General features: G+C 43.0%; 1 protein-coding gene across 2 annotated transcripts; it reads right to left on the bottom strand.

Annotated features, from left to right (window-relative positions):
- On the bottom strand, positions 1–25,478 carry dhx15 (DEAH (Asp-Glu-Ala-His) box helicase 15). Of its 2 annotated transcripts, none has more exons than XM_056369351.1 (14): positions 25,229–25,478; positions 23,027–23,369; positions 21,846–22,039; positions 21,407–21,566; positions 19,904–20,122; positions 16,388–16,555; positions 10,450–10,536; positions 9,869–10,018; positions 9,332–9,440; positions 4,600–4,791; positions 3,421–3,543; positions 3,142–3,332; positions 2,080–2,249; positions 1–647 (listed from the first exon to the last, which is right to left on the bottom strand). In XM_056369351.1, the coding sequence occupies exons 1-14, from the start codon at positions 25,234–25,236 to the stop codon at positions 530–532; spliced, it is 2,232 nt and encodes a 743-aa protein (XP_056225326.1). In that variant the 5' UTR covers positions 25,237–25,478; the 3' UTR covers positions 1–529. The 2 variants fall into 2 exon arrangements, with proteins under 2 accessions (XP_056225326.1, XP_056225325.1); XM_056369350.1 differs by lacking the exon at positions 25,229–25,478 and adding an exon at positions 25,055–25,200.

Here is a 25,478-nt window from a genome sequence, read left to right as displayed (position 1 = left end):
TATTTTATTACAAAGTCATTTTTTATTAAGTTGAACAGTTGACAGGAAATGTGCCCCTCTTAGTATCTCCATGACAAGAGAACATCACATTATGCCTGCATCAAAATACAGTATAAATTACATTTGATCAAAAGCGTCTCTTCATGGACTAATGCTGTTTTAGCAGTAGAAGCAAAAACACCAGCCAAGAATCCCGAGGTGGGATTTGTTATTATTGATGTCTTTAAGACGAATGTTGAAATTTACATAAAATATCATGCTTTAGACAGAAACGATAACCAATCATACAGTCAGTTTCTAATAGTGTTTCACCCTCTTGGCTCCAAAAACAATGACACAAGGTGGCCCTAAAAAGCAACTGGACACAATTCATCAGTCATTATGAAAATACATTAAACACGGTGAGACAAAAATAGAATTCAAAATTAGGCTGTTGGTGGACATTAAAAAAAATATAGAACGCTCAAATGAGTTCAGATTTTTCTTTGTACAAATACTGAGGATGCTGCTGCAGCACATGCAAACCTTCTTAGTACTGAGTGTATTCCTTGGATGAGAGTTTTGCAATGATACGCTCCAACTGTCTCTTTGCTTCACACTGGGGAAAGTTACTCATCTCATAGTACTGCGGGGCAATTTTCACCAACCTAGGAAAGAAAGCAAGTAAACATTAGTCACAAAAATTGTCTTCGGTGTTTACTTGTGGGAGAACGCTGTTCTTCCATATTCACACGCTGACTGCCAGCGCAGCCACAACAAATTTGATACGTAATTGCACGAGGTCACAGAGGGGGGAAGAGAAACACAGGTAGGATTGTCCGTTTCACTGAGGGTGTGCGGTGCATACAAGCCGACAGCAGTGGGGCTGGCGTCTAATTTTTTATTCGACTTTTCTCAGTCAAGACTCATATGTAACAATTAGTCAATAAACTGATTAGTTGACTGACTGATCGACAATAATTTTGATGATCAGGTATTTGTTTCAGTCATTTAAAAAAAAAAAAAAAAGTAATTATATGAAAATTTCCTGTTTTCTTAGTCTAACATTTTGGACTACTGGTCAGACAAAACAGGACATTTGAAGACATCACCATGGGCTCTGGGAACATGTGATAGGATTTTTTCCCCCCTCACTATTTTCTGACATTTCATACACTAAACGATAAACAGATTAATCCAGAAAATAATCAGTGCTTTACTTGATGGTGACAGTAATCCCTAGTTGCAGCTCTAGCTGTCATGAGTCTGTACTTGAGCACGAGTGAAATGAAACTGTGAGTACAAAGGTAAAATGCAGACTTTCAACTTTACTTTTTAACCGCACCAGATGTGAGACGTAGTGTCACATCAAATCGGCTCTCACAGCAAACACTGGACGTACTGTACAGACAGTAGTAGTCAGGGTACAGTAGCCAGAATGTGCTGGTCCGAGGGAATCAACGTGATAAAACTGCTACTTCTCTGAAACAATGACGCACGTCGCCACGAGGACTCGGAACAGTGGCGCATCCTGACACAACAATGTGCGTCAAGATGCTGCCGGTGTGCTGGTTTACACTCACAGCTACAGGTGTGGGTGTCGACGTGTGTCATACACTGCCGGTGTGTGCTGCCCATTCAAGGTATTTATAGTTCTGTTCAAAGGTTTAGGCACCCAAATCCTATAAAATGTGTTGATTTTTGAGGTGGAAAAAAAAAAAAAAGGAAATACATCCTCTGCAGGAGACAGACCATAAAATGTGTGGAAACACTCATGGGGAAAAAAACCCCCAAAAACACAGACAAGCAAATCAAAAGAAAAAAATTTATCTTTTTGAAGCTACTTAAAAAAACCAACACGAATTATGCGATTGTGCAGAAATCCAAGATGTCTGACACAAGCTGAGTAAGATTTTACAATAGTAATGAGATAACACATGGGTGACATACAGGGTATCAGACTGCTCTATCAATGAAGTGTCCATATAAAAAAAAGTACTCAAGTAAATGCGTTAATCAACTGCTTTGCTTTGTATTACACAACACAATACAATACTGGTAATTGCCTTTAAAACATGCCACCCCAGAATTGAAACTTACCACTCTGGTTTGATGTCAGTGCACGTGCGGATGTAATTCTTGGTAGTGAGCACAAACTCGTTGTAAAGCACCCACTCGGGCTTGTGGTCCAGCACAGTGGAAGGGTGCAGCTGTACGACTTGGTTGTCCTTCACCGTCAGGTAGTGGCCGGTGCGCTCCAGGTGAGCGATCTGTTTACAGCACAGGAACAGAGGAGGGTCATTGCCAGGAAAAAGAAAAAACACTGATAGAAAGGGAAAAAAAAAAAAAAAAACACACACAGCCTTTATTGGTGCTTAATTTAATTTCTGTAACATTTCTGTTCCATCTTAATCTATGTAAATTAATAACACAATGACAAAAAAATAAAAGTCAACCTGACAGAAGACGAACTTGTTTGTAATCAGGCAGTGATGAATTTTTTCCTACTCTGCAGATACTTGGTAAAGCTGCAGTGGCTGTTGTGATTAACCAAGGCAATCAGTCTCAATAAAGGCCTTTCCAAACAAAGACATGATCTCAAATGCTGTGAAAGCTCGAACATGAACCGCAAATATGTCTGCGAGATAAAGGTTAATGTTGACAAATATTTAAATATTAACACCATAATTCAACCTGTCAGGTTGCTTGTTTCAGGTAGCCCTGAAAATGGCTCCTTGCAGAATGCCATTTGTTTCCTTGAGCGAGGCACAAATTGACTTGATTTCTTGTTATGTGTTTAAAACAAAGCAGCCGTGTGTGTGCATGTGTCTGCGTGTGTGTGTGCTTTAAAAGGTGTTGATCCATTACAATAAACACTTCAGCTGCATGTTTAGTGAGTGCAAATGTTTTGCACAACACATATTTATTTTTATTTTTTTTAAATGGTCAAACTCAACAAGGGCAAACTTCGGTGAGCATCAGGTCAGCAGTGGAGCTGAATACAAAGACTGCCTTTGCTGGAATAACAGAGGAAAAAGAATTATGAGGAAGTTTAATAATGAGTCTTTAAAAACAAAGTTGCGGGAGACTAATTAGCTATCGTCAACAGGTGACTGTTTTTGTGAGCACAGAACTTCGCCAAGGGGCCGCGATCTGACCGACCTGCATGAAGAAGCCAGTGACCAGCGCTCGGCGGATGTTGATGTAATAGTCTCTGCTGCTGAAGTCCGTGCTCCGTCGCGGCAGACTGAAGCGGTCCATGATCCTGGACAACTGCTGGCGTACGTTGTCGGCCGACATCAGCGAGCGGTAGTTGACAAAGTTGTCATAGCACCACTGAGTGGACTCGTGGTCTGTGGGAGAAAAGGGTCAACTTAAGACAAATTAGGACACCCGTGAATTTCGGTGAAAAGCGAGTGCATGTATGATCGGGCCACTCACTTTGTTTGAAGGCGTGGTAGACGTTGAGCAGCGTCAGGTGGTCTCCGTCGATGTGGGAAAAGCGCATCTTGGACTCGTCAGCCACCTTCTTAGCCTCGGTGGGTCGGACGAAGCACTGTGGGACTAAACAAGGTTGGTATAGGCCCCAACACAGCCGCCCATAGGGATAAGTTAAGCAAATCCCAGAGAGGGGAACAAGGCCTCAGCTCAAGAGAGGCACAGAACACTTCACAGGGCACACTGTATTGCGAAGTGTTTATTGTGGGAATGGAAAGGTGGAGGGTCAAAGAGAAGGGGAGAGGAGAGGGGGTGTGTTTCTCCGTCCTGACGCGCTACTGTATGGTTTTACACAAGATATGGTGAACGTGTGGCCCCCAGTCCAAACAAGCATCTCATCTAAAAGCAGTGGTGTATGATTTACTCTGGTTCTGCCCTCTCCCCTCAGTGAATTTGCTCTGAATTGCTTAATGTCAAACCTGCTTGATTGTAGCTATAATGGGTAAAAGCTGTGTTTATTGAGCCTCATGGTTGGTTGCTGTGGCGGCACCATTCTCAGGTGTACTTTTGCTGCTTACTCTAATGAACTCAGCAAAAACCTGTCATCCTGAAACACCTGCTTTAAGTGCACACCACGTCCAAACAGCTACTTAAATCCATTTCCCCACTCAAAGACCCTCGCACTCCCTTCAAAGGCGTCAAGATTCATCTCAATGAGCAGCATTCTGCTTTGGAAAGCCTGAAGTGCAATTACTGCTGTAGTAGGTGCTGGTGCTGCTCCAGCTACACCTATACATTTTGTCCAGACATGTATTTTTCCCCTCCTTCACAAATAATAGCTGACACCACTGACTTTATCCTCTGCTTGCCTTGTAGTTAAGTTCAGTAGGAACACATGACACTTATTCTAAGTAGATTAAGACCTCTGGGGTCTGAGTTGATCATACAGAGAAGTCAGCTGTAAATATTATTTTAAACTAAGTTTTTGCCAGGACTTAAACAGACCCATTAAAGGCCTCATGTCAACACAACTAAAATAAAAAGAGGGATCAAAGACATTTTAGAGACTTAAAAGTTATAAATCAGCTGCTCACTGGTCATTTCTAAAGCTTGGTCCATGAGCACAGGAAATGGAAAGAGTAGCAGCTCAGACCCACACAGCGGGCCAGCCCTGAGCATTACCTGACAACATGGCAGTGATGGAGAGGATCTCGTTGGAACAGTTGAATTCACAGCTGGCGATGACCATCTTGGCCAGCTGGGGGTCCAGGGGGAACTCTGCCATCATGGAGCCCAGCTCCGTCAGGTCACCGTCGTCGTTGAGCGCTGCCAGGTAGTTCAGCAACTCCAGGGCTCGCATCAGTGTCTCTGGGGCTGGGGGAGACAGAGTGGGAGACACGGGCCATTAAAAAGGTTCCAGTCCCACGGGCAAAACCACACACGGAGAGAGGACAATTTCCAAAACTGTCATTCTTTCATTATAGCAACACTTGAACACGAGACCACTCCAATTGTTCTCAACTCGAGAAGAATTTGGAACCTACAGGAGAAGAAGAACTGCGTGTTTTTACTATTGCAGCTGAAATGGTTCGTCAAAAAAGATTTTAGACAACTATTGTGATAAGCCATGAATCCTTTCACATCATTATCAAGCTTCTCAAATGTGTCAACTTGCTGCTTTTTTTTGTCATGTATGATAGTAAACTGAATCTCTTTACATTCTGGATTGTTGTTGTCAGATAAAATAAGATACCTGAAGAAGTCACCTTGGACTCTGGGATAGTATTAATGGCCAATTTTCACTGTTTCCTCAATCAATTAATCAAGAAAATAACCTGCTGATTAATCACCATTGAAAATAATCCTTAGTTGCAGCTCTATTTAGGTTTGTGGATCTTCACCGTCACGCTAAATAATACATCTGTCAAGAATTGAATGTAAGATTCAAAGATTCACGTTAAATCTGGCTGTTTCGGGCACTTAAAAATCATACCTCATTTCCTATTTGCGTCTTCAAAATCAAATTAAATTGACTGGACTTTTTTTTTTAGAAACTGTCAAACATGAGTACTCCATCAACACAGAATATTCACTGCACAAATTTTCACATTCAAGCAACTGAATATCAAAACATAATTTTCCCAAATAGAGGAAAAAACATCCAGGCAAAAATAAAAATGTAATAACTGAAATTGATTTCTTTTTAGCCAGAGAACATAAGTTAAAATGTGATTTTATGCCATGTGGTTAAGTGGTTATTGGCTAAGATATAAACTCTCTTGTTGACTCTGCAGTGGAGAAGATCTGCAACCTGATGAACCGAATTTGACGGCGTATTCGAAAAATAAGAGGCACCCGAGAGAAAAAGGCAGCAAAAACAATAGAGTTCCATCACCTGCTGTACCTGGACCTTGAATAGAAGACAAATGCGAGTTAAGAAAAGACACAGACGCTCAAACAAAGGGAGGCTGTTTGCAGGTTTAGTGGCAGGGAGCATGAGGTGAATCAAAATGAGAAGGCTCTCAGCATGTGATGGCCAGAGTTACGCTAGACAGCAACTTAGCGGAGAAGTAATCATGGCAGAGCTCATTTTTCATCCTCCGCTCAGGCAATCCTAAACAACTAATGCAATTACAGGAGAACTTTCTACTTAATGCTTCAACACAAAAGGCTTCCACCGTTTGGTTAAAAGATTTTTCCTCCAGATGCAATTATTGACCTTTGGCTCCCGAGAGCTGAAGCCTAATGACCAGTTGCATGTTAACTGAAAATTAGCTTCAAGCTCTGGCTGCGGTGCTTGTTCACTTTCATTTCTCTCAAGTGCTCCCAAAAAATTCAATTTCAAACAGCAGGGAGGCATTTTTTTATGATTAACAAATATTGATTTGGGGCATCAAAGCTACTTTTTTCTTTTTTTTTCTTCTTCTTCTTTAAACACAAAGTGAGTGCCGGCCACATTACTTACTACACCAATGGCTTGTGTGGGGCTGAACATAAGGTGAAAATCTGATTTCCAAGTTCTGCTAGCATGATGAACCAGTGTGGAAATTCAATCTATACACAATGCGGCTCATCAGAAAAGTAAGTATTGACTGCCTCAACACACAAGAATCCGATATATTAACCAAGGGCCAAATCAATGAGACGAAAGGCTAAAGGTACATTAAACCACATTGGCTTTGAAAGGTACTTCTTTGGAAATGTCACGAGGCAAATGAATCCCACCCAGCCAAGTCCTTGTGTAAATCGCTACTGATTTCTTTTGGATTTTCCATTTGGTTGGCTGGCTCACAATGTCGCTCCTGTGTTTAGTGAGCGGGGAGCGAGGTGGGCAAAGAGAAAAATAAACTAGATATTTGAGCGTTTCACAGTAAAAGGAAAATCAGGGATGCATTAAGATTATGGACAAGCTCAAATGGAAAAGGCCACTGGCATTTGGGATTGATTACTTTGATTATCAGGGACATCTTAACTCAAATTCAGAGGCAACCTCAGAGATTTTCATTTAAATAAATGTTTGTTAAGTCACTGTATCTGTCGCCGGACAAAGTAACACAATGGTTACTGAGCTTATGGCACAGTGATGAAAGCATTGTAATATCTATATATTTGCAGTATTATGAACTGGGTGTCTAAAAAAACCCTGTATGAAGTTGTTTTTCTAATGCAAACCAAACATTTCCTACTGAGGCAGCTTCACATTAAAAGCATTTAACCTGCACGTTGACTTTTATTATGAAGTAGTCACAAAAAATGCAACGCGTTTGTCAGTGAGCTTAGCGCATACCACTATCATTCAACGGTCTTTTTCTGCACTTTTTTGACAGCGGATCAGTTTGAAATATTGCAGGGAGTAATGGAACAAGAAGGAGCAGCCACAGTGAGCGGTTAGATAAAGAGCTGCAGGCGACAGGCTGAACACCTCAGACTTCTCAGACAGGTAACCAACTCCTTTCACTATGCTCTGCTGTTTGCAGACTTGTGCCGTGTGCAGCATAAAATGAGATCACGGTTGCTCACAGGATGATGGTAAAAGGCCAATTGTTCCCTCACTTTATTAAAACAACAATAGTTTGTTTTGCTGCTCCCTGGGTTACTGCGACCTGTGGTATTAAACCGCATTTGCCGTTACTTCAGTAACTACAGGCATAGCCAAATAAACCAGGACAGAAAGTATTTTAAACAGGAAGAAACAATACAAAATTTATGTTGGCCTAGCTTTACCACAATAAACGCTGTAGCATCAAACAAGGGAGTCTTTGATTGCGATAATTACAAGAATCTCCTCCATCCACTTATTTAGAATTTAAAACATGCCAAAAAAACAACACCCCCCCCCCCCAAAACTCACATTAAAAACTATTGTTTCATCTTCGACTCTCCCAAGACACCTCTTTGACCTGTCCACTTACTCTGAGGCGGGCCTTCGACACAGCGTATCAAAATTGATCTGCTGTAGCTAGATATTATGAAGCGCCTGTCCAGGAACTCTCACAGACTCAAAGCACACATCATTTGTTGCACTCCACTAGCTCCAGCTTCCAGTGTGCTCAGGAGCTAGTTAGGAGAAACCTTCTGCCATGAGTGGATCAAGTAAATAAAAGGTAATCCTCTCCTTTCCCTTCACCCCACTGTTCCCAGTTAGGCTCGGCAGACAAGGCCAATCCCATATGTTGGCGCTTACCCTTACGTGTTGTGAGAAATGTGGGGGTGGCGGCGGAGGTCAGTCACGTTTCACTGGAGGAATATAAAGGGAAGGCAATAGCCAAGGTGATAGCACCGCTATTGATGTAACCAATTTCATTCTCAAAATGGCGTTTGCCACAGTGGACGGGGAGAGATGGGTTTAATCTCAGAGGTGAGATGAAAACTATATTATGGTGAGAAAAGGAGGGGGGGGGGGGTTAAGGATAGGGAAAGGAGGGGATGGTCTCCTCGGGAAGATGTAGGAACACACTCTCCTGAGGAATGCCATAACTTGGCGTCTCAATGAGACAAGGTCTGTGTTTTGGAATAGATCCAGCATAATTCTGATGTACAAGAATTAAGAAATACAAACAGAGAGAGAGCCAGAACATAAACTGTCTGTTCAGACAGAGTACTAACTCTCTCTTTGAACAGCAATAATCTAAACTTAAAGTAGACTTCTCATAAAAACTGCAAAACGCTACTGACGTGTCTGCCAGAGCACTTATCCGCAAATCTCAACATTCACTATGCACTATTTGATATCTGCCAAGATCACTTTATTTTTGCTTTGTAGTCTTTCCCGAGCTCCCGAGAGACACAGCCGACCCAGATTTGATACTGCACATCAGAACAACCACAGTTAAACTAAATGTTGCTAGATTTCATAGGAGCTGCATTTGTATTGATTCAAATGGCACCGAAGATCAAGATCTCAATTTCACTCGATATCGAAGTTATAATCCTTCCAGATTTCATTCATTGGTTGGTCTGGTGACACCCTTGGTCACCGGTAGTGACAGCATGTGTGGTTGAAAAACACTTGAAAAAAAAGTCTAGTCAATAATAATTGTGACTACAATCTGATTTCATGCTGCACATAGCGTAGGTAAAAACAGAGGTAACATTGGATTACATGCTGCATTGTTTCCTATGAATCCCCTTGTGTGTGTGAAGGCAGTTTGAAATGCAAATGGCGGACCCCACTACCAACTTTGAAAAGTACAGAATGTAAATGCAATGCACACAATTCTTATCAATAATCATGATCAATTTGATTTTGGGAAAAATGAAACACTTTTGAATACATTTTAAATTATTGTTTTACCAGGCAAAGATTCACACTCTTGTGGAACCGAATGCAAAATAAAACAACATAAAGAACTATGAGTATACTCTCAATATGTGTTTTTGAGCTGAACAAAAAACAGTCTTTCTTCAAACTAACCTGGTGGATCCATGAAGTCAAAGTGCACCAGGTCATCAATACCCAGCTTCTTCAGCTGCAGCACCACGGAGCCCAGGTTAGACCTCAGGATCTCTGGATATGTGTTGTCCTGTGTCAGTTAAGAGGTACAAGAGAAACCCACGACCATTCAAAATGTATTAGTCAGGATCTTATTATCTCCTCATGTGTCACTTATTTGTCAGACTGAACAAAGGCCGTGAGTCTAGGGCATTTAAAGGGCAATTTAACTTGTTTAATAAAGATTCCCTTTGCCACACGGCGTGATGTGAAAGAATTAGGCTTTGAAAGTGGAGAGCTGGGCCTCTGCAGGTTCAGCACCGAGCTCTTGGAAATATAATTCAGGTAAAAACTAGCAGTTGTAAAAGCAAATACTGAATAACAGAGAGCTTTTCCAGCTTGAAGGCTGCTCTGGGGGGATACAAAGAGCTTGTGGCGTTGAAGAATTGCGAGATATGAGAATCAAACGCCTGTTTCCACCTCGTAGAATTTTAATTTTCATGCTGCCTTGTTTCTTACCTGCATTTCTGTCTTGTACGCTTTCTCTGTGTAAAGGCGGAAACACTTTCCTGGGCATGTTCGTCCAGCACGACCTGCCCTCTGCTGGGCTGAAGCCTTGCTGATGGCCGTCACCAAAAGTGATTCGACTCTAATCCGTGGGTTATACACCTGATGGCAAAAGAAAAAGATGAAACACATTTCAGGTGGATAAAAAAAAAAAAAGAAGCTAAAACTGCAATGATGCAGATTTTTTCAGGGGTACAGGTAAAAAAAAAAAAAGTAGCTAAAAACATACTAACACCCACAATCTACTATATATATACACAAGCAGCTAACTCAAAATGTAGAAATACACACAATCCACTACAGTGCATATATAATCTCTTTTTGCACTGTGTGTAAGACTTGGCTCCAGGCTGGTGAAATGTCAGAGGAATGAATAACTGGCTTTTCCATCTTTGCCGCTGTCAGGTGTGCACTGCTGTGTTTATCTGGGGATTCTCAGGCAACAGACGCAGATGATCGCAGCAGATAAAGAGTGGTGGGAGAAGATTGGGGCGGCAGGGAGAAGGGGGGTGGGGGGCGGGGGCGGGCCTAACCTTTTGCTTGGCAAATCCGGGATCAATTACAAACACCACGCCGTCAATGGTCAGGGACGTCTCTGCTATGTTTGTTGACACGACGACCTGTGGAAATGAGAACACGAGGGTTAAGAAATGATCTACCTCAGGGGTTTGGAGGAAAAGACTCAGACTCTGGTTTGTGTGGTTATTTAGCAAATCCTTTCCAAAATTCAAACATTCAAATAATGAACAACTTGGTTAGAGATTACAGCAGTTTCTTTGTGCGAAATATTAGAAAACAAAGTACAGCGCAAAATTGGGAAATAAGAAATCATAGTAATTCTTAAGCACAAGGAAGAAAAGAGTGCAGATATCAGCTTTAACATGAAAAATATTCCCTGATGTAGGCAAGCTGACTGAAGGAGCTTGTGGAGATGACTCTGTGGCGCTCTGTGCACACTCTGTCTAATGCAACCCAACAGGGGAGTACCACAGCAGTTCCTGCAATCAAGTTCAATGTGCTTTCAATGTATTTGTGGAGAGAGCTGGCTAGGTGCTCAGTGTGCCATCCAAATGCATTACCTCTGTCCTTTCTGTTATGATGTGTGTGTGTGTGTGTGTGTGTGTGTGTGTGTGTGTGTGTGTGTGTGTGTGTGTGTGTGTGAGGTTGGAGTTTCTGTCTGACTGTCCTCAGCATGTTGCTGCTTTTGTGGAAACGCCAGCTTCCTTCTCTTGGAAAGCTCTTTCCAGAGATTTTCAACAATTGCAGAAAATAGTTGATGTAATGGTTCCTCTTAGGTGACCTGCTTTTTAACACGCTGAGAGCTCAACAATGGTTCCTGCTTTCATCCAAGCATCTTTTCTCCCCCCAAATTCACGGCTGCTGTAGATCTCTAATGTGAACCCAGCACATGTCTGGAAATTTGGAGCACTGCTGTCTGCAGACACGCCAACTGTGCACAGCTCATTGTCGCTGATTGGCTCTTGCTGTGTGCTACGCAAAGCTGGCTCTGTCAAAGCTGTGCTGCAAACACCACCACAGACACACAGCATTGCAAGTGCAATGCATTAACTTCAGTTTGAAACATTTTGAAAGTCACTGACCTGACCACCACAAAAGTGTTCCACGTAAGTGTTTCCACGGCAGACAGCAAATAGTCTAACAACCCTCGTCATTACAAAAGTCAAAAGGAGGATGTGGTACTGAAATATTACAATATAATATCAATAAAATATAAAAACTAGTGCGACAAGACATGGAAGACATTCTTTTCATTCCAGTGTTGGATTTTACCCGTTGATACCATCACATCACTGGATGGATGTATCGTATCTGATCAGGACATGTTATGCCTTAATTATAATCTCCCACAGTAGCTACATGATGCATTACTGCATAAGAAAATATTACAAATGCTACTACATGCAGTTGCTGGTTACTTTTTTTTTTTTTTTCTTTAATTCACTGGGATAGAGAGCAGAAATGTGCAGTTTGCAGTGGAGCTGGCTTGGCTAGATGTGTGTTAAATGGCTGAGTCTGTCTCCTGTCTTCAGTTGTAACAATCCCCACTAGCGTCAGAGACTTGCAGGAGAAAACAAGTTGACCGGTTACAGTTCTTGTTGGCTCCATCTCTTATCTCTGTAGCTGCCACAGCCCTGACGTGTAGATACATAATGTTAGCTGACACGTTACATGTCTTGACACGTTAGCTACGGCATAGCCCACAGCAAAAACGACGGCGGATACGTGCATGCCTCTGTAGCTACCGCAGATATTTCCATTGTAAGTTTTACGGTTGTGCGTATAAAGAAATGATTGAAATAAAGAAAACGCGATTTCTTACTTTTCAAAGTGAGCTAACACGTGCTAATGACGTAATGATCATCTGATAATGGTGATAATACAGGTGGCTTTTGGGACCGTGCTCATGTCAGGGTGGTGTGGGAATTGATTCAAGCGTCGGGGCAGATGTCATTGTTAACAGAGAAGTGGGTTTGTGGGTGAACTGTGAACTTGCACCATTTCCCAGTCTCAGATCTTTTTCTATTACAATTATCCCCTATAGCAAGATGGACTATGAGAAATGACAGCTGAATTGGAGCAAAAAAAAAAAAAAAGTCACATCACCCTATGGGTCACTAGCTGTCAGCGTATTCACAAACAGGGAGAAGAGGGAAGAGGGGAGAGGAGTGGGAGACAGATTTGCAGCTGCTCTCACGCGAACCTTGACTGCCGCTAGGGTGAGTTCTCCTTACATAACAGTGGAAACAGGACTGGACAGAGAAATCCTTTAGATTCATCATAGCACTTCAGACTGTGGCAGCCAGGTCACAGCCCACTCTACTGGCAACTGCCACTGCAGTGTCACAGCTTAATATGGAAGTGGGCGTTTGGGGAAAAAACGCCTCTCCACAAAATCTTTCCCTTGCTCACTTGCTCAACATCTACCGAGACAGGAACAAGCTGTAGGCTGACCTAAGCAGTCATTTGGCGGTAGCCGTCTGCTTTCTTGGTAGTCTTTATGATAAAATGCCAAGCACAAAACCAAACAGTTCTCTGTAGTCTTTGCTGATACAGGCCCACAGAACCAATTTTGCACACTTGACACACTTCCTTTGTAGCTGTGCCTCTTCAGCTGTCTTCAAGCTGTGAGCCTTAGAGACTTTTAAATCCCACCTTTTAAGTGAGGATTTCTCTCCAGCCTGAGAATGCCTGACTGTTTAGTTATTAATGGCAGGGAGGGCCTTTTTTCCCCTGCATTCAGCCTTTGACCTCGGGTAATTCACCTGTCGAAAGACTCATTCCCTTTACTATTCAAACAGAGGGATGAAGAGAAGGCAGTGAGCGTCCATATCCATATGAAACTGATCAGATAGTGGTATCTGGAGAATGGATGTGTTAATATTCATGTAGTTTTTGGATGAATGGAGATCTAACTCTGACTGACATAAGAACTCCATGACAAATGTGAGTTCACTTTATTTTTTCCACTGTTCTCCACCTGCTTTGTGGACGAGTTCCTGAAAATACATTTCTAACAACTCCACATCAAAGTTCCAGGTTCTTTCGGGGGTTGCCCACAATGCTGTCCACCCTGATTGGTCGATCAGATGTGTCGTCACATCACAGCAAGGACAGCTATAACACCCGCACAACAAAATCCAACTAACATAAGCCATTTGGAGCGAGCTGAAGTGAGCGGAGAATGAAACGAAAAGGACCGGGAAAAGTTTTCTCAGCCAAAAAAATGCAGGGGGAAAAAAAAAGATCTGCAGGTGAAATAAGATTATTAAGAAAATAAAGGATTACAACGCATGCAGTGGAAGACGCTGAAAAACTACAAAGTCGACATCCTGCTTTCATCTTTTTAACTGCATAACACCCAAAAACATCCCAGGTTGTAAAATGGCTAAAATACAGTGAAAACGCCAAAAAGAACCTCGCACCACGGACTCACGCGGCACAGAATTCAGCGGGAAGCCCCAGGTTACAGCTTGTTAAGTTCCTGCAGTGGAAAAGAGCTATCATAAGCCCAAAGGTGTAGAGGAGTCACATTGTGAAAGCAATTAGCCACACCGTGGCAGTCGGAAAATAAAGTGGCTGGCCAAACACAGACAGACCAGGCTATCAGACAGTGTCTCATGACAGACAGTGTACGCCAACGTCCCAGCAAGGAATGAAAGGCATGGAATGCTTCAAAGTCCCGTAAAAAAAAAAAAGGAATAGGTGAGGCTGCGCTGCCCTGTGTGTTGGGACACAGTCAGTGCTCCAGCAGATGCCACACATGACACCCTCTCACATTTCATGATCATATGGGTGGCCTCATTGACTGCATTGATTCTGAAGGATTATCCAGGCTGGGGCCATTACACTGAACGCAGGCTGGCTCCTTCCAGTCTGTCGCTGCACTGGATAATCCTGGCTTCTTCATCAGTAATATCATTAGAGCATCATCTCTGCATGTTATTTCTGGGTTATTACCTGCAGGAGAGCAAGTACTATGGCTAACACGGGCCATCTTTCACATTCCCTGCTGGGAGACACAGCCTTGTTGACAAATAAAGCCTTTTCCCCCAACTGCGGAAAGGAGAACGTGCCTGTAGCTGCGTTGACGCGCCCGCATTCAGAGCTCATTGAAATGGATATGTGGTGGAATCACAAGTGACATTTGAGGGAATATTCCAAACGTGACTGCTAAAAACAAACCTAACACTCATCACGGCACATTTGTTAGAGACAATCTTTGAGACGCTGGAAAGCAGAGTGAGATTATAGTCTTTGTTTGTAATTAGTCAATTGCTGCCTTGGCTCTAAATGATTAAACTGTTCAAAAATGGAAGATCAGTAGCTTTCCTGGAGAAATAGAGCAATGACGAGCTAGTGCTTTATGTTAATTGAAGGGTGCCTAATGCAGTCGTTAGCATGCCTAGCTGCAGACATGGCGAACATTAATCCTTTTTCACTACTTCCTCTTGGGCTGGCTTGGAATGACATCTCTGCATTCTTCACTTGATGAGTCGCTCAGTCAGATATGTAGGAGGAGCACATTTACTTCAAGCACGGCAACTTTTCAATACGCGACCTCGACCGATCCGACGAGCGCCCGACACATCAGATCTTGGGGGAAAACAGGGAATCGGTCGCGCTGTTCGGAAGCTAAAAACGGTTGCTGGGTCGACAAGAGTTCAGAGGTCACAGCGTCACCCCGCTACGTTCACTTTATATTCTGAGGTAACTCAACACGAAGGAAGCTGGTAATAAGATGTTCACCAGGAGGAAGAAGCAATACACTACGGCGCTGCGGCACGTCAGCATCCCTTTGAACAGCGGAGGCAAATACAGGGAATGACATTTGATCTTTGGGAAAAGATCCTACAGCGGGTAATCAAACAACTAAGAATGTTGAGCCACTTAGACCTGCACAGTGCACACACACGTGACACTGAAAGCCTGAAGAGATTAAATTATAAAAATCAAGACTGTAGAGTCTGGGAAATGGGGGCTACAAAGTTGTGGTAATGTATTATCCAAACTTTGTAGGAAAACCCTCTGGAAATATAAACTCGATGAGAGACTTGATGCCTGTTTCACGGTCAAACAAAACATTTTAAAAGTTTGACTCATTGCACACTTATTCACATTGTATTCCAAAAAAAATAAAAATCCAGGGTGAATTCAGCGTTTTTTTAAAGTATCGCAATTTGTTTAACTTTGACAGCCCATAAATATTTTTCACTGCTCATATGTCAGCCTGATCTGCCTCAATTAGAGGGGTTGTAGCAATGAGTCATTCATCAACACCGTCCCCTATCAGATGCTGGGGGTGAACGTTTGCTCATTCACTGGCAGTGATGATATTCTGATATTCTGTCAGATCCCTGGCCAACAGTGTGGCAGCGCAGGTGGTGCTGCCGCTACTCTAGTGATGAGCCCATCTGAATACAAACTGTCACACAAAAGAGAGAAATTGTCTTGTGTCTGTATCAATAAGAGGATCATCCACTCCTCTGAGATTAAGAGGTTGGAGAACATCCTAGTATGTTCAGAGAGGAAAAAGTCCTGTTTTTGGTCAGCTTATATAACCTTCCCCAAATCAGACAGCAAAGGTCTTAGGCCTCCTCTCTGAGCAGCAGCAGGGCATGTGCAAATGTAGTAGAAAGATAAAAATGACTGAGAATGCAATACTTTCCTCAGGCTCAGAGGGCGTGAGTAATACCCCAGTTATAATTTAGAGCAGAGAATCGCATGCTGACAAAAGCAGCATATGTTGTGTGAGTCAGTTCTGCACTAAAGCTGAGAAAGGGAAAAAAGTTTCAGTCCCTACCTTCCAGCTCTCTTCCTTTACGCACCTTATTCCCCATCTGTCCTTTCTACATCAACCCCACTCAATTTCTCTTTTACTTACCCTCTCCCTCAAACGCCCTGCCTCAACCTCCCCCTCTGAGTGTTTTTATAGCAACAAGGCAGTTATACCTTCCTTCCGATGGCACCGTTTGGTTTATTGGGTGGGGGTGGCTCAAAGATCCTCTGCTGCTGCTGTGGAGGCAGCGTGGAGTACAATGGGATGATTTTGATATCACCGACGTCAGGCCCCAGGTCGTCAACCTCTCTCTTGATTCGCTTGCAGGCCTCGTCAATTTCCTGAAAGACAGAAGCATGGCAATTAATCCGGGCGTCACTTGTGTATGCGAACGGCGAAATCAAATAGGATCTGAACAACACTTGGATAAACAATGACGGCGAGTCTGGATGATAGGGGAAGGCGAGGCGGCCGGGGAAACCGTGGTTCCCTGCTACAGTACATTTGTTCTAACTATCGCTCCATCTGACGGAGGAAATTAAACCTGGACTGCAGTATGCTTTGCTGAACTCCCTGTGGCTCTGTTGTCAAATGCAGCAATCACGGAAAACATGGACGCGCACGCTCAGTAGGCACGCGTGCACACACACCAGAGCCAGACAGACTCAAACAGGGTTCATTATTCCACAGTGCAGTATTGTAGAGGGGAATGTGAGATGAGACTGCAGCACTGATGCATAACCAGCGGCAAATCATGGCAGATCAGTTTAGTGAAGCTGAACGTTCTAGAGCCGGTGGGCTGGCAGACAGACAGAGGACCTGAGTAGCACCAGGAATAAGAAAGCATGATAGTGAGCACAGGGCTAGGGCTTATTCTCATAAGGCCTATTGGAATACAATATTAAATGTACTAAAAACACACCCACATGTCCCACAGACACAACCGCCTCACAAACGTAGGAAAAGGTGTTTTATTTTACCTACGCCTACGCACATGATCACACTTGAAGCTTTTCAGTAGTTTCTGGCATGGCCCAGAACAACATGTAACAGCTTTTCTTTTTCCGCTGTTAAGAACCGTTTTCCTTGTTTTCCTAACAACAATCATTTAATCCTCATGAAGCAGCAGTTACTATGTGTCACATTACAGCCTATACTGTTGCACCACCTGCAGGCCCATGGGAACAATGCAGCAGCTGATGAACAGGCTCTCAGATTAACAAAATCATGTTACTGCTGCTTGTGGTTGGTTTTTATTTTGTATGCCACACGACAACATAGAAAACTTCTCAGACCTTGATGTTTTCTTTTATAAAATCCCACTGTGTTTAAATTCGTTAAAGCGATGGCTGAAAGTGACTTCATTTGTACCACCGTGTGAAGCCAGTAGCACTTGCCTTGACATGAGAGAGCACCATGGTGATTTTCCTGTTTTCCTTCTGGAGTAAAAGTGTGTTATTAGCCCTGTTTGTCCCCTTGTTCATTGCATTAAGCCAAACCCTGCTGATGGCCATGTGCCTCTTAATCAACACAGTGACAAGTGGAAAATGGTAAATCTGAATGGATTGGTAAAATTATCCTGGGTATTAATAGCCTATCAAGCCTCTGGATGCAGCAGCTGCCATGGAGAAAAAAAGGACCTCTTTGCCAAAGCACTGGAAGCAAGCTGGCTGTCTGTCCCTTAGGGACATGAAGACAGAGTGTGTGTCTGCGTGCACACACACATAGGGGCAGTTGGCCAGTGTTGGGAACCTGTCCACCAGCTCTCCCCGCGACCCCAGAAGCAACAATCTACAGCCAAGCTAATAACCGACACATTTAGGAGCTCCTCTTGACTAGCAAACAACCCCCCTGCCAATCCCCATGTTTTGATGTTAGCTGCTGAGGGGTAAGCTTAAATATTAGGACTTATCTTTGCTCAACAGCTGTGATAAGTTTCGACTTTCTTGTTTGGGGTTGGTGCTTCAGTTCTATTTGTTTGTGGAAGCGAAATATCTCAGAGAAAAACTGTTGAAGAGAGAGAGAGAAAAAAAAAGAAGAGTACTGTGCATTTTGCTTTCGTCTGTTATAAATTAAACAGTCAGATAAAAAGAGTCCACGGCTTTGCGATGGATCTGCCTCCCGATCATTAGTCTACATCAATGTTGCTGGGAGACTGAAGAGGTTAAGGAGCGCTTGAGGGGCACGCCGCAGCACCCCTTTGAACACCCATCTCTGCCAGACCTACCACACATTAACTTCTTTAACCCAATTAGGAGGGGCTGATAATGAACTCGCTGTGGGAGTGCTCTCAATAATGCTTTTCGCTTGACACAGTGCAGAGGGGGTGGAATATGCATCAACAAATTACATCTAACTGCAAAAAATAAATAAATAAAAAAAATCTCTTAACACATCACTTGCAAATATCTAAAACTTTCCACATTCACAGGAGTGACTGTCAGTGTTTCTGGCGGTCGGAGCAGCTGGGATACCACGTAATCGAAAATCAATTACCAGCCCTCAAAGGAGACCACTTCAAACACCGTGCCCTCCAATGACTTCATCCCCTTCTTAACAAGCTGCATATTGATCATGCTTTGACTAATGAAATCTGACGAAGGTGTGCTGCATCCGTCAAGCTGCTGCTGCTGAGTGACAAATAATTACTGCCAATAAACATGTGATCGGAGAAGTCATGCACACAACAACATGATTCCTTGAGTGGATACATTTTTTTTTTTTTTTTTTAAAAAACACAAGTTATCACATGTTCTCCAAAACCATTTAATCAAACCTGCACAGACACTGTCGGCTGCGTCAGGCTTCTCTTGTCCAACGATCAGGAGATTGAAACATTTGTTGGTGTATTTCCCCCTCTCTCGCACTGCGCGCGCTTGTGTGTGTGTGTATGTGCACGTGTGTGCATGTGCGTCCACCCAACTGTGACAAAATTCATCATTTTGGGCATGAACCCTGCCACCCATTACACATCAGTGGACAACATTTGCAGGGTGGGAGGGAAAGAAATAATAAATTACTTAATTTCAGAGATCCGTGGGAAGGGCAGAATCTGGGTCACTCCTCGTAATTTTTTTTCCCTTCGCTGTGCAAATCCTGGTGGTTTCCCAAACAGGCACAGTCACATGAATTAACATATATCAGTCTGAGGATTAATAGTTTCCTGTGGAGAGGGCTGCGCGCGTGCGTGTGCACATGACACAGTGTATGTGAGCAGCTCATATATGTTATTAGATTAATGGGAACACTCTTAACAGAGATTTGTTTGGACAGAAATAACAATATTACACATGAATCTAGTGTTGAAACTGTAAGATTAGTTGATTAGTAGTTAACCAAGATAAAAATTAATTTCCAACTATGTTGATGTAACTATTTTTTTTTTTTTTCTTTAAATCAAGCACTTATAACAAACATTCTATCTAGTATATTGACAATATTTGTGTTTTGGACCTGACAAAAAAATAAAATCGCATTTTAGGCTCAAGAAAATTCTGATGGGGAGTTTTCTGACATGAATAGAAAATATGAATATAATGTATAAACTAACTAACTAAAAATAATCATTAGCTGGACCTGTATATGTATATCAGAAAGTGTCTAAAGATAATATAACTATATTTCCTGGCTTTTGGAGATCAAAATGGGTAACCCATGAAAAAAGTCATTAAAAACCTATGGACTCGTACCTCTTGTCCAGTGAGGAAGAGCAGAACGTCCCCTTCATCCTCCTCACACATGTGGATCTGGATCACAGTCCGGATGGCTGCCTCCAGGTAGTCCCGCTCTGGTTCCGGCGTGTAGAAAATCTCCACCGGGTGCGTGCGACCGGGGATGGTTAGCAGTGGGCAACTGTCAAAGTACACCTGGAACTTACCGGCGTCGAGCGTGGCGCTCATGACAATGACCTGGACAGAGAAGGGCACAGGAGAGCGGGTGAGGTGGGAGAAGTTTGTCAGGGACGATGTGTTCATAAAAGAGGTGAAAGAAAAGATAAAAATAAAAAGTAAAAAACAGCAGAGTGTAAATGACCGTGGTGATTATGGGAGTGAGCGCTGAAGTGAAGAATGAGTTAGCACAATGAGTATGGTTTGGTGATGACTGGGGATACGAACACAGTGCAACTAAATACAGGATAGATGAAGAGTGCAAAAAGTTAGACAGGATGGATAACGCTCTGAATTAGAATTTAGGATGAGCGCGTTGGCACAAACCCAAGATGGTGTCTATAGTGTAGAACTTGGCATTACACTCCAAGTCACTGACCTACACAGAGCTATGACAGTCCTTGTTCCCGATATTGGGTACACAATGTTCTCTCCAGAGCCATTAGATAGAGCGCATTAGGATTCTGATGGGAAACACGTCTCCCATTTTCAATCTCAAACATTTTCAGGGGCCAGCGTCTCTGCATTTCGCTTTACGCTCTGTGAGACATCATAATTGCTCTTAATCAAGGCAAATTAAACTTTCAAATTTGGTAGGGGATGGGGATGAAGGAGATAGAGGGGTGTGGGTGGATGATCATTCCCAATAACCTAGACCTCATTTAACAGTCCGCGAACAACAATCTAACCTTTGATTCCACACTGACAAACAACTAGTCATTATCCATCTGCTGTATGAGAATTATGTCTGGCACACACTGCCTATAAAACTTCTGCCTGCCTGTACGCTCCCATCCACATCCGACACGTTGCTGTTCTCCCCCCTGCTTGATTGGCTTAAAATGGGGGCTGACGCTGGGACCAATCTCCACTAGTGCTGCGGTGCAGAATAGATGTGCATTTCTGAGCCTAACAGCAACATTTCTCTCTCCTCAACAGATACACAGCTGTCAGACATGGGGACACTGTCAGGAAAAATGTGACAAAAGGGAGGAGTGACAAAAGAGGGACATAAACACTGGATGTCACTGATTTTATCCTAGGGGGGGAAGCAATATTTAGAGCTTTAACAGTGTTTTGTAAGCTTTAAGTGGGACATATTTATGGAAACAAATCAGACGACTGTCAAGGGCATTTTCAACAACCAGTCTGGAGATAGGGCAAAATAAAAGTAGGTAGACTTGATTTCCCGGAAGAGTGATTGTGCAGGGTAAATAGTTACATTAAGATTTAGGAAATTCTACTAAATGCACCTGCTACCAAATCCTGAAACTAAGGCCGTAAAAGAGAGACCCTTGTCTTTACCTTGAGGTCAGACCTCTGGCGGACCACTTCCTTAAGAACCCCCATGAGGATGTCTGTAGCTAACGTGCGCTCGTGGGCCTCGTCCAGGATGATGACACCGTAGCGCTCGAGTAGGGGGTCGTTCATGGCCTCCCGCAGCAACATCCCATCTGTCATGTACCTGTGGGTGAACAAAAGAGATCCAGCAACACAGACAGTTACATACAAAGGTTTTATCATCATGTGCAATTTCATTATCTGATAAAATCTCAGCTTAAAATTATAAAAAATAAGCAAAGCAATCCCACAAAGAGACATTTCCTTTCAAAATGCTATGGGCAAAAAACATTACACTTTGCCTCCACGTATTGGGGCAGTAAGAAAAAAAACATAAAGATAGATTTCAATAAATTCAAACCCATTCTTAAACAAATCTGGACTTTCAAAACAACCTTCTTACTTTAGTACGGTCTTGGCAGAGCTGCAGTCTTCAAACCTGATGGAATAGCCCACCTCCTGGCCCAGCATGACATCCATCTCATCAGCCACCCTCTGGGCGACACTCATGGCCGCCACCCTCCTGGGCTGGGTGCAGGCCACTGCTCGCTTTGGTCCCGTCATTGACCGCACCATTTCAACACACCACTGGGGGATCTGCAAGACAGCAGACAAGTTGGGTTTTGTTTGAGTAGATAAAACATGTGAAAATAATTCTTAATAAGAAAAGGCAAAGAAGTTAGATGAATCCAAGGCAGCAGGTGGAGGAGGATGAAACTAATTAGCAGATGCACCAGCCTATTACTAATATTCCACAAAAATAAAAGATTAACATTAACTACCTGAAAAGTGCTTTACTACAGCCTGCTATTCCCTGCAAACCAAATACCTATAAAAATCATACCTGTCACAGTTTCACTGAAGGAATGCTCTTGTTTTGAGCTTCAAAACATAAGCAGCTTGCTAAGACAGGCCTTAATTTTAAACATAGGTTTCCCTGAAAACATGAGAAAATTTAATTTTACCCACAATCACCAATCCTCCAGCCTTTTATGAGCATTTTAAGGCTAAATACAGTATCAAACATTCTGTCTTAAATTCAAAGAAATACCATTCATTTTTACACTTAAGTGCATCTCTGATTATTTTTCCTCTCTACATTTACAGAATGATCACCACAGATGACGATCCCAAAAAAAGATCCATAAATGCAGCCCCTACGAAAGAGTAGACCTCAAAACCTCATGATCAATGGGTGGAATATACAAATTTTCTACCATCAAGCCAGAAAGCACAGACAAGATTACACCATTTCATTTAAGAAGTGTTTGAAAGATAGTTTATATTCCCCTCAGGAGGAGTCCAACCAGTGATTTACTCTAATCTTCTCTCTTGCAAATTTTAAAAACAGACAACCCTCTCTTTCAAGAACTTAACATAAATCTAATAACCACATACTATGAATCAGCTCCAGAGAGACACTGTTTGAAATGCAGCATCTGTTCACCGCACCGTTTTTTTATTACACCAATTTCATCACTGAATTTCAAATTTTGATTTTATCTGTCATATCACAGTAAAAGTGTATTTGTCGGGGCAACTGACAACAAAAGTCTGGTGTCGCTAAACCTCCTGCCTTTCTACCTGTGTGGTCTTTCCAGAGCCAGTCTCTCCCACCAGCACAAAAGACTGGTTCCGCATCAGGATGTCAGTGAAGCTCTCTCTGTACTCCCAGACAGGCAGCTGCAGCCGCTTCTTGAGGATCTCATAGTAGCGTGGCGTGTGGGGCAGGTTGGTGAAGGGGTTGATTTGCTGCTGTCCGGGGTTTTGCTTGAGGAAGCCTGCAATGCATGCAGCTGAGCTGTTGGGCAGCCCACATGACTTCACATCCCCGCCTCTGTCACGGTCTCGATCCCGGTCACGGTCCCGATCACGGTCCCTGTCCTTCGACCGTTCATCACGTTCTCTGTCCCTGCCGTAGTCACGCCTGTGAGAGGAAGATGCACAAGGTTGAGATTTGATGAAGCATTGCCACACAAACAAACCAATTTAACTCAACGACAGAACTCTCAGTTGGCTGTAACATGGATGCATGCAACAATTTTGGCCTAGAAATGGTCTAGTGAATACACAACAGGAGATTAAACCAAACATAAAAGCCACGACATGAAATGGACAATGCACAAATATTAGGCCATGTCAAGTTCTTTCCTTGGAGAAAAAAAAAATTCACATGAAAAGGTTAAAGCAAATTCTTATTCACAGTGGCCTAATCAAGTGTAGCATGCAAAGGTCATGAATAAACTAATTGTCCACAATGTACAGCAATTTCTTCTCCTATTCCAGAAAAAAAAAATTTTACGGCTTCAAATGGAAAATATGAATCATTTATTTCCCAACACTAGCTGGAAAAAGCTGTGCAAAGTGCAGACTTTAAGGTGGCTGCACATGGGCCAAATGGAAAAGATGCTGTGTGAATGTGTCTCATTTTAATAACAGGACTGATACAAAATGTATCTAGCGATAAGACTTAAATGACAATGACACCTTGATCTAGCAAATTTGCAAATTAACTAGCAATTTGTATGTATTGCACGTTTATATTGAGCAATTATGTTTACAACATAATAACACAGTACTAATTAATATCCAGTTTTGTCCATGTATGTATGACAGCTACATACAGTGTGAAAGAGCTGACAACAGAGGTGATGCCAGGCATGACAACTAGAGAGCTGATGAGCATCATCCGGTCTGAAACACATCATCACCAAACAGCTTGTCTGGATTTTGGCATAACTACCTTCAATGTCCTTGACTGTGGGGAAGCTGCAGTCTGCACTCCAGACATGATGCTACTATCATATCCTATATTATTTGTACATTATATTGATATTATAATTCACACAGTGCATTGTATATTTATCCTGGTGGGAAATGTATTTCGCCTCTCTCTCCCATAAGATCAATTCGACGTCAAATCCAGAGCAGTGACCCTGAGCTTGTACTCTCGGTGTCACTTGACAACAGACAAGCCGGGGCTCCTCAACCCAGGTTCCTCCAACTTCTACAGGCCTGTCGAGTCATGTATAGACGCATATCAACGCTCAGCAATCCTATAATGAGCCCAAACTGTGCTTGCTTTATAGCATATAGCGGCTGATTTGGGACTGTAAAATGAGACATGTCGGTAACATCTGACAGGGCATCTGGCTTAGCGGCTAACATTAGCCTGACTCGGGCTCCTGTGTGCAGCCGCAATGCACCTTTCCGCCTGTGTTTTGTAAATGCTACATGCCACAACAACCAAGAGTCTGTACTGACATGTTCACTTTGTTTCATGAAATGTATGCCTTTCTCTATCTATCTAACGCATCGCTCAACCTAGCACCGGCTAGCATGTAGCCACGTGCAGACCAGACCAGACCAGACCAGGCCAGTAGTTGGATAACTGTTTGCTAAGTTAGCTACATTAGCCGCTTTCGCCCATTAACTGCAGCCTTGTGCATGGTAGTTATCCTTTCATGAGTCGGTGCGAACTTACTAGCTAGATTTGTCGCGAGTTAACGTTAGTACGGTTAGTTAGCAGCGGGACAACAACAAACTGTCTGCAGCACTCCTCAAAGACACCGCAACAGCGGGACGCTTTTAGGTAATGCTAACGCTACATACCCATCAGAAGACCTCTTTTTACTCGATGAGTAATCGTCACCTAAGTCTAAGCGGTGTCGCTTGGACATCCTGCCACCGGGATCCATCCAAACAACGGCTTTACCAAATGATTATTCCATGCAGATATTCTCTAAACCGTTAAACACCGGCAAAATGGCGACCGGAAGCTCTTACCTCATCATTATTATCCTTGACAAAATGACTCGTAAGCCGCGATTTACTTGTGAGACCAAGTGAGCACGGTACAGCGAGAAGGTCCCGGCTTTACCGAGTACTGCACATGATGTTGCCTCTGAATGCTCGTAGCTGTGCCCGCAGATACAGTGCAGTGGTTCGGGGATGCGGGGGAGGATGCAGGAGGTCTGCTGCCTCTCGGTCGGGATGATGATGTGCCCGCCAAACCACACACACACACACACACACA

Source organism: Seriola aureovittata, chromosome 23 (assembly GCF_021018895.1).
Source record: "Seriola aureovittata isolate HTS-2021-v1 ecotype China chromosome 23, ASM2101889v1, whole genome shotgun sequence".
NCBI classification, from domain to species: Eukaryota; Metazoa; Chordata; class Actinopteri; order Carangiformes; family Carangidae; genus Seriola; species Seriola aureovittata.
The sequence above is the reverse complement of the archived record's forward strand: the minus strand, read 5'-3'. Positions and strand labels throughout refer to the sequence as shown.

Coding starts and splice junctions, on each gene's coding strand:
- dhx15 (XM_056369350.1), bottom strand. CDS start 25,140: ATGGATCCCGGTGGCAGGATGTCCAAGCGACACCGCTTAGACTTAGGT. Junction 16,556..19,903: donor TCTTCCTCACTGGACAAGAG/GTACGAGTCCAT, acceptor TCTGTCTTTCAG/GAAATTGACGAGGCCTGCAA. Junction 4,792..9,331: donor TGACTTCATGGATCCACCAG/GTTAGTTTGAAG, acceptor TGTCTCCCCCAG/CCCCAGAGACACTGATGCGA.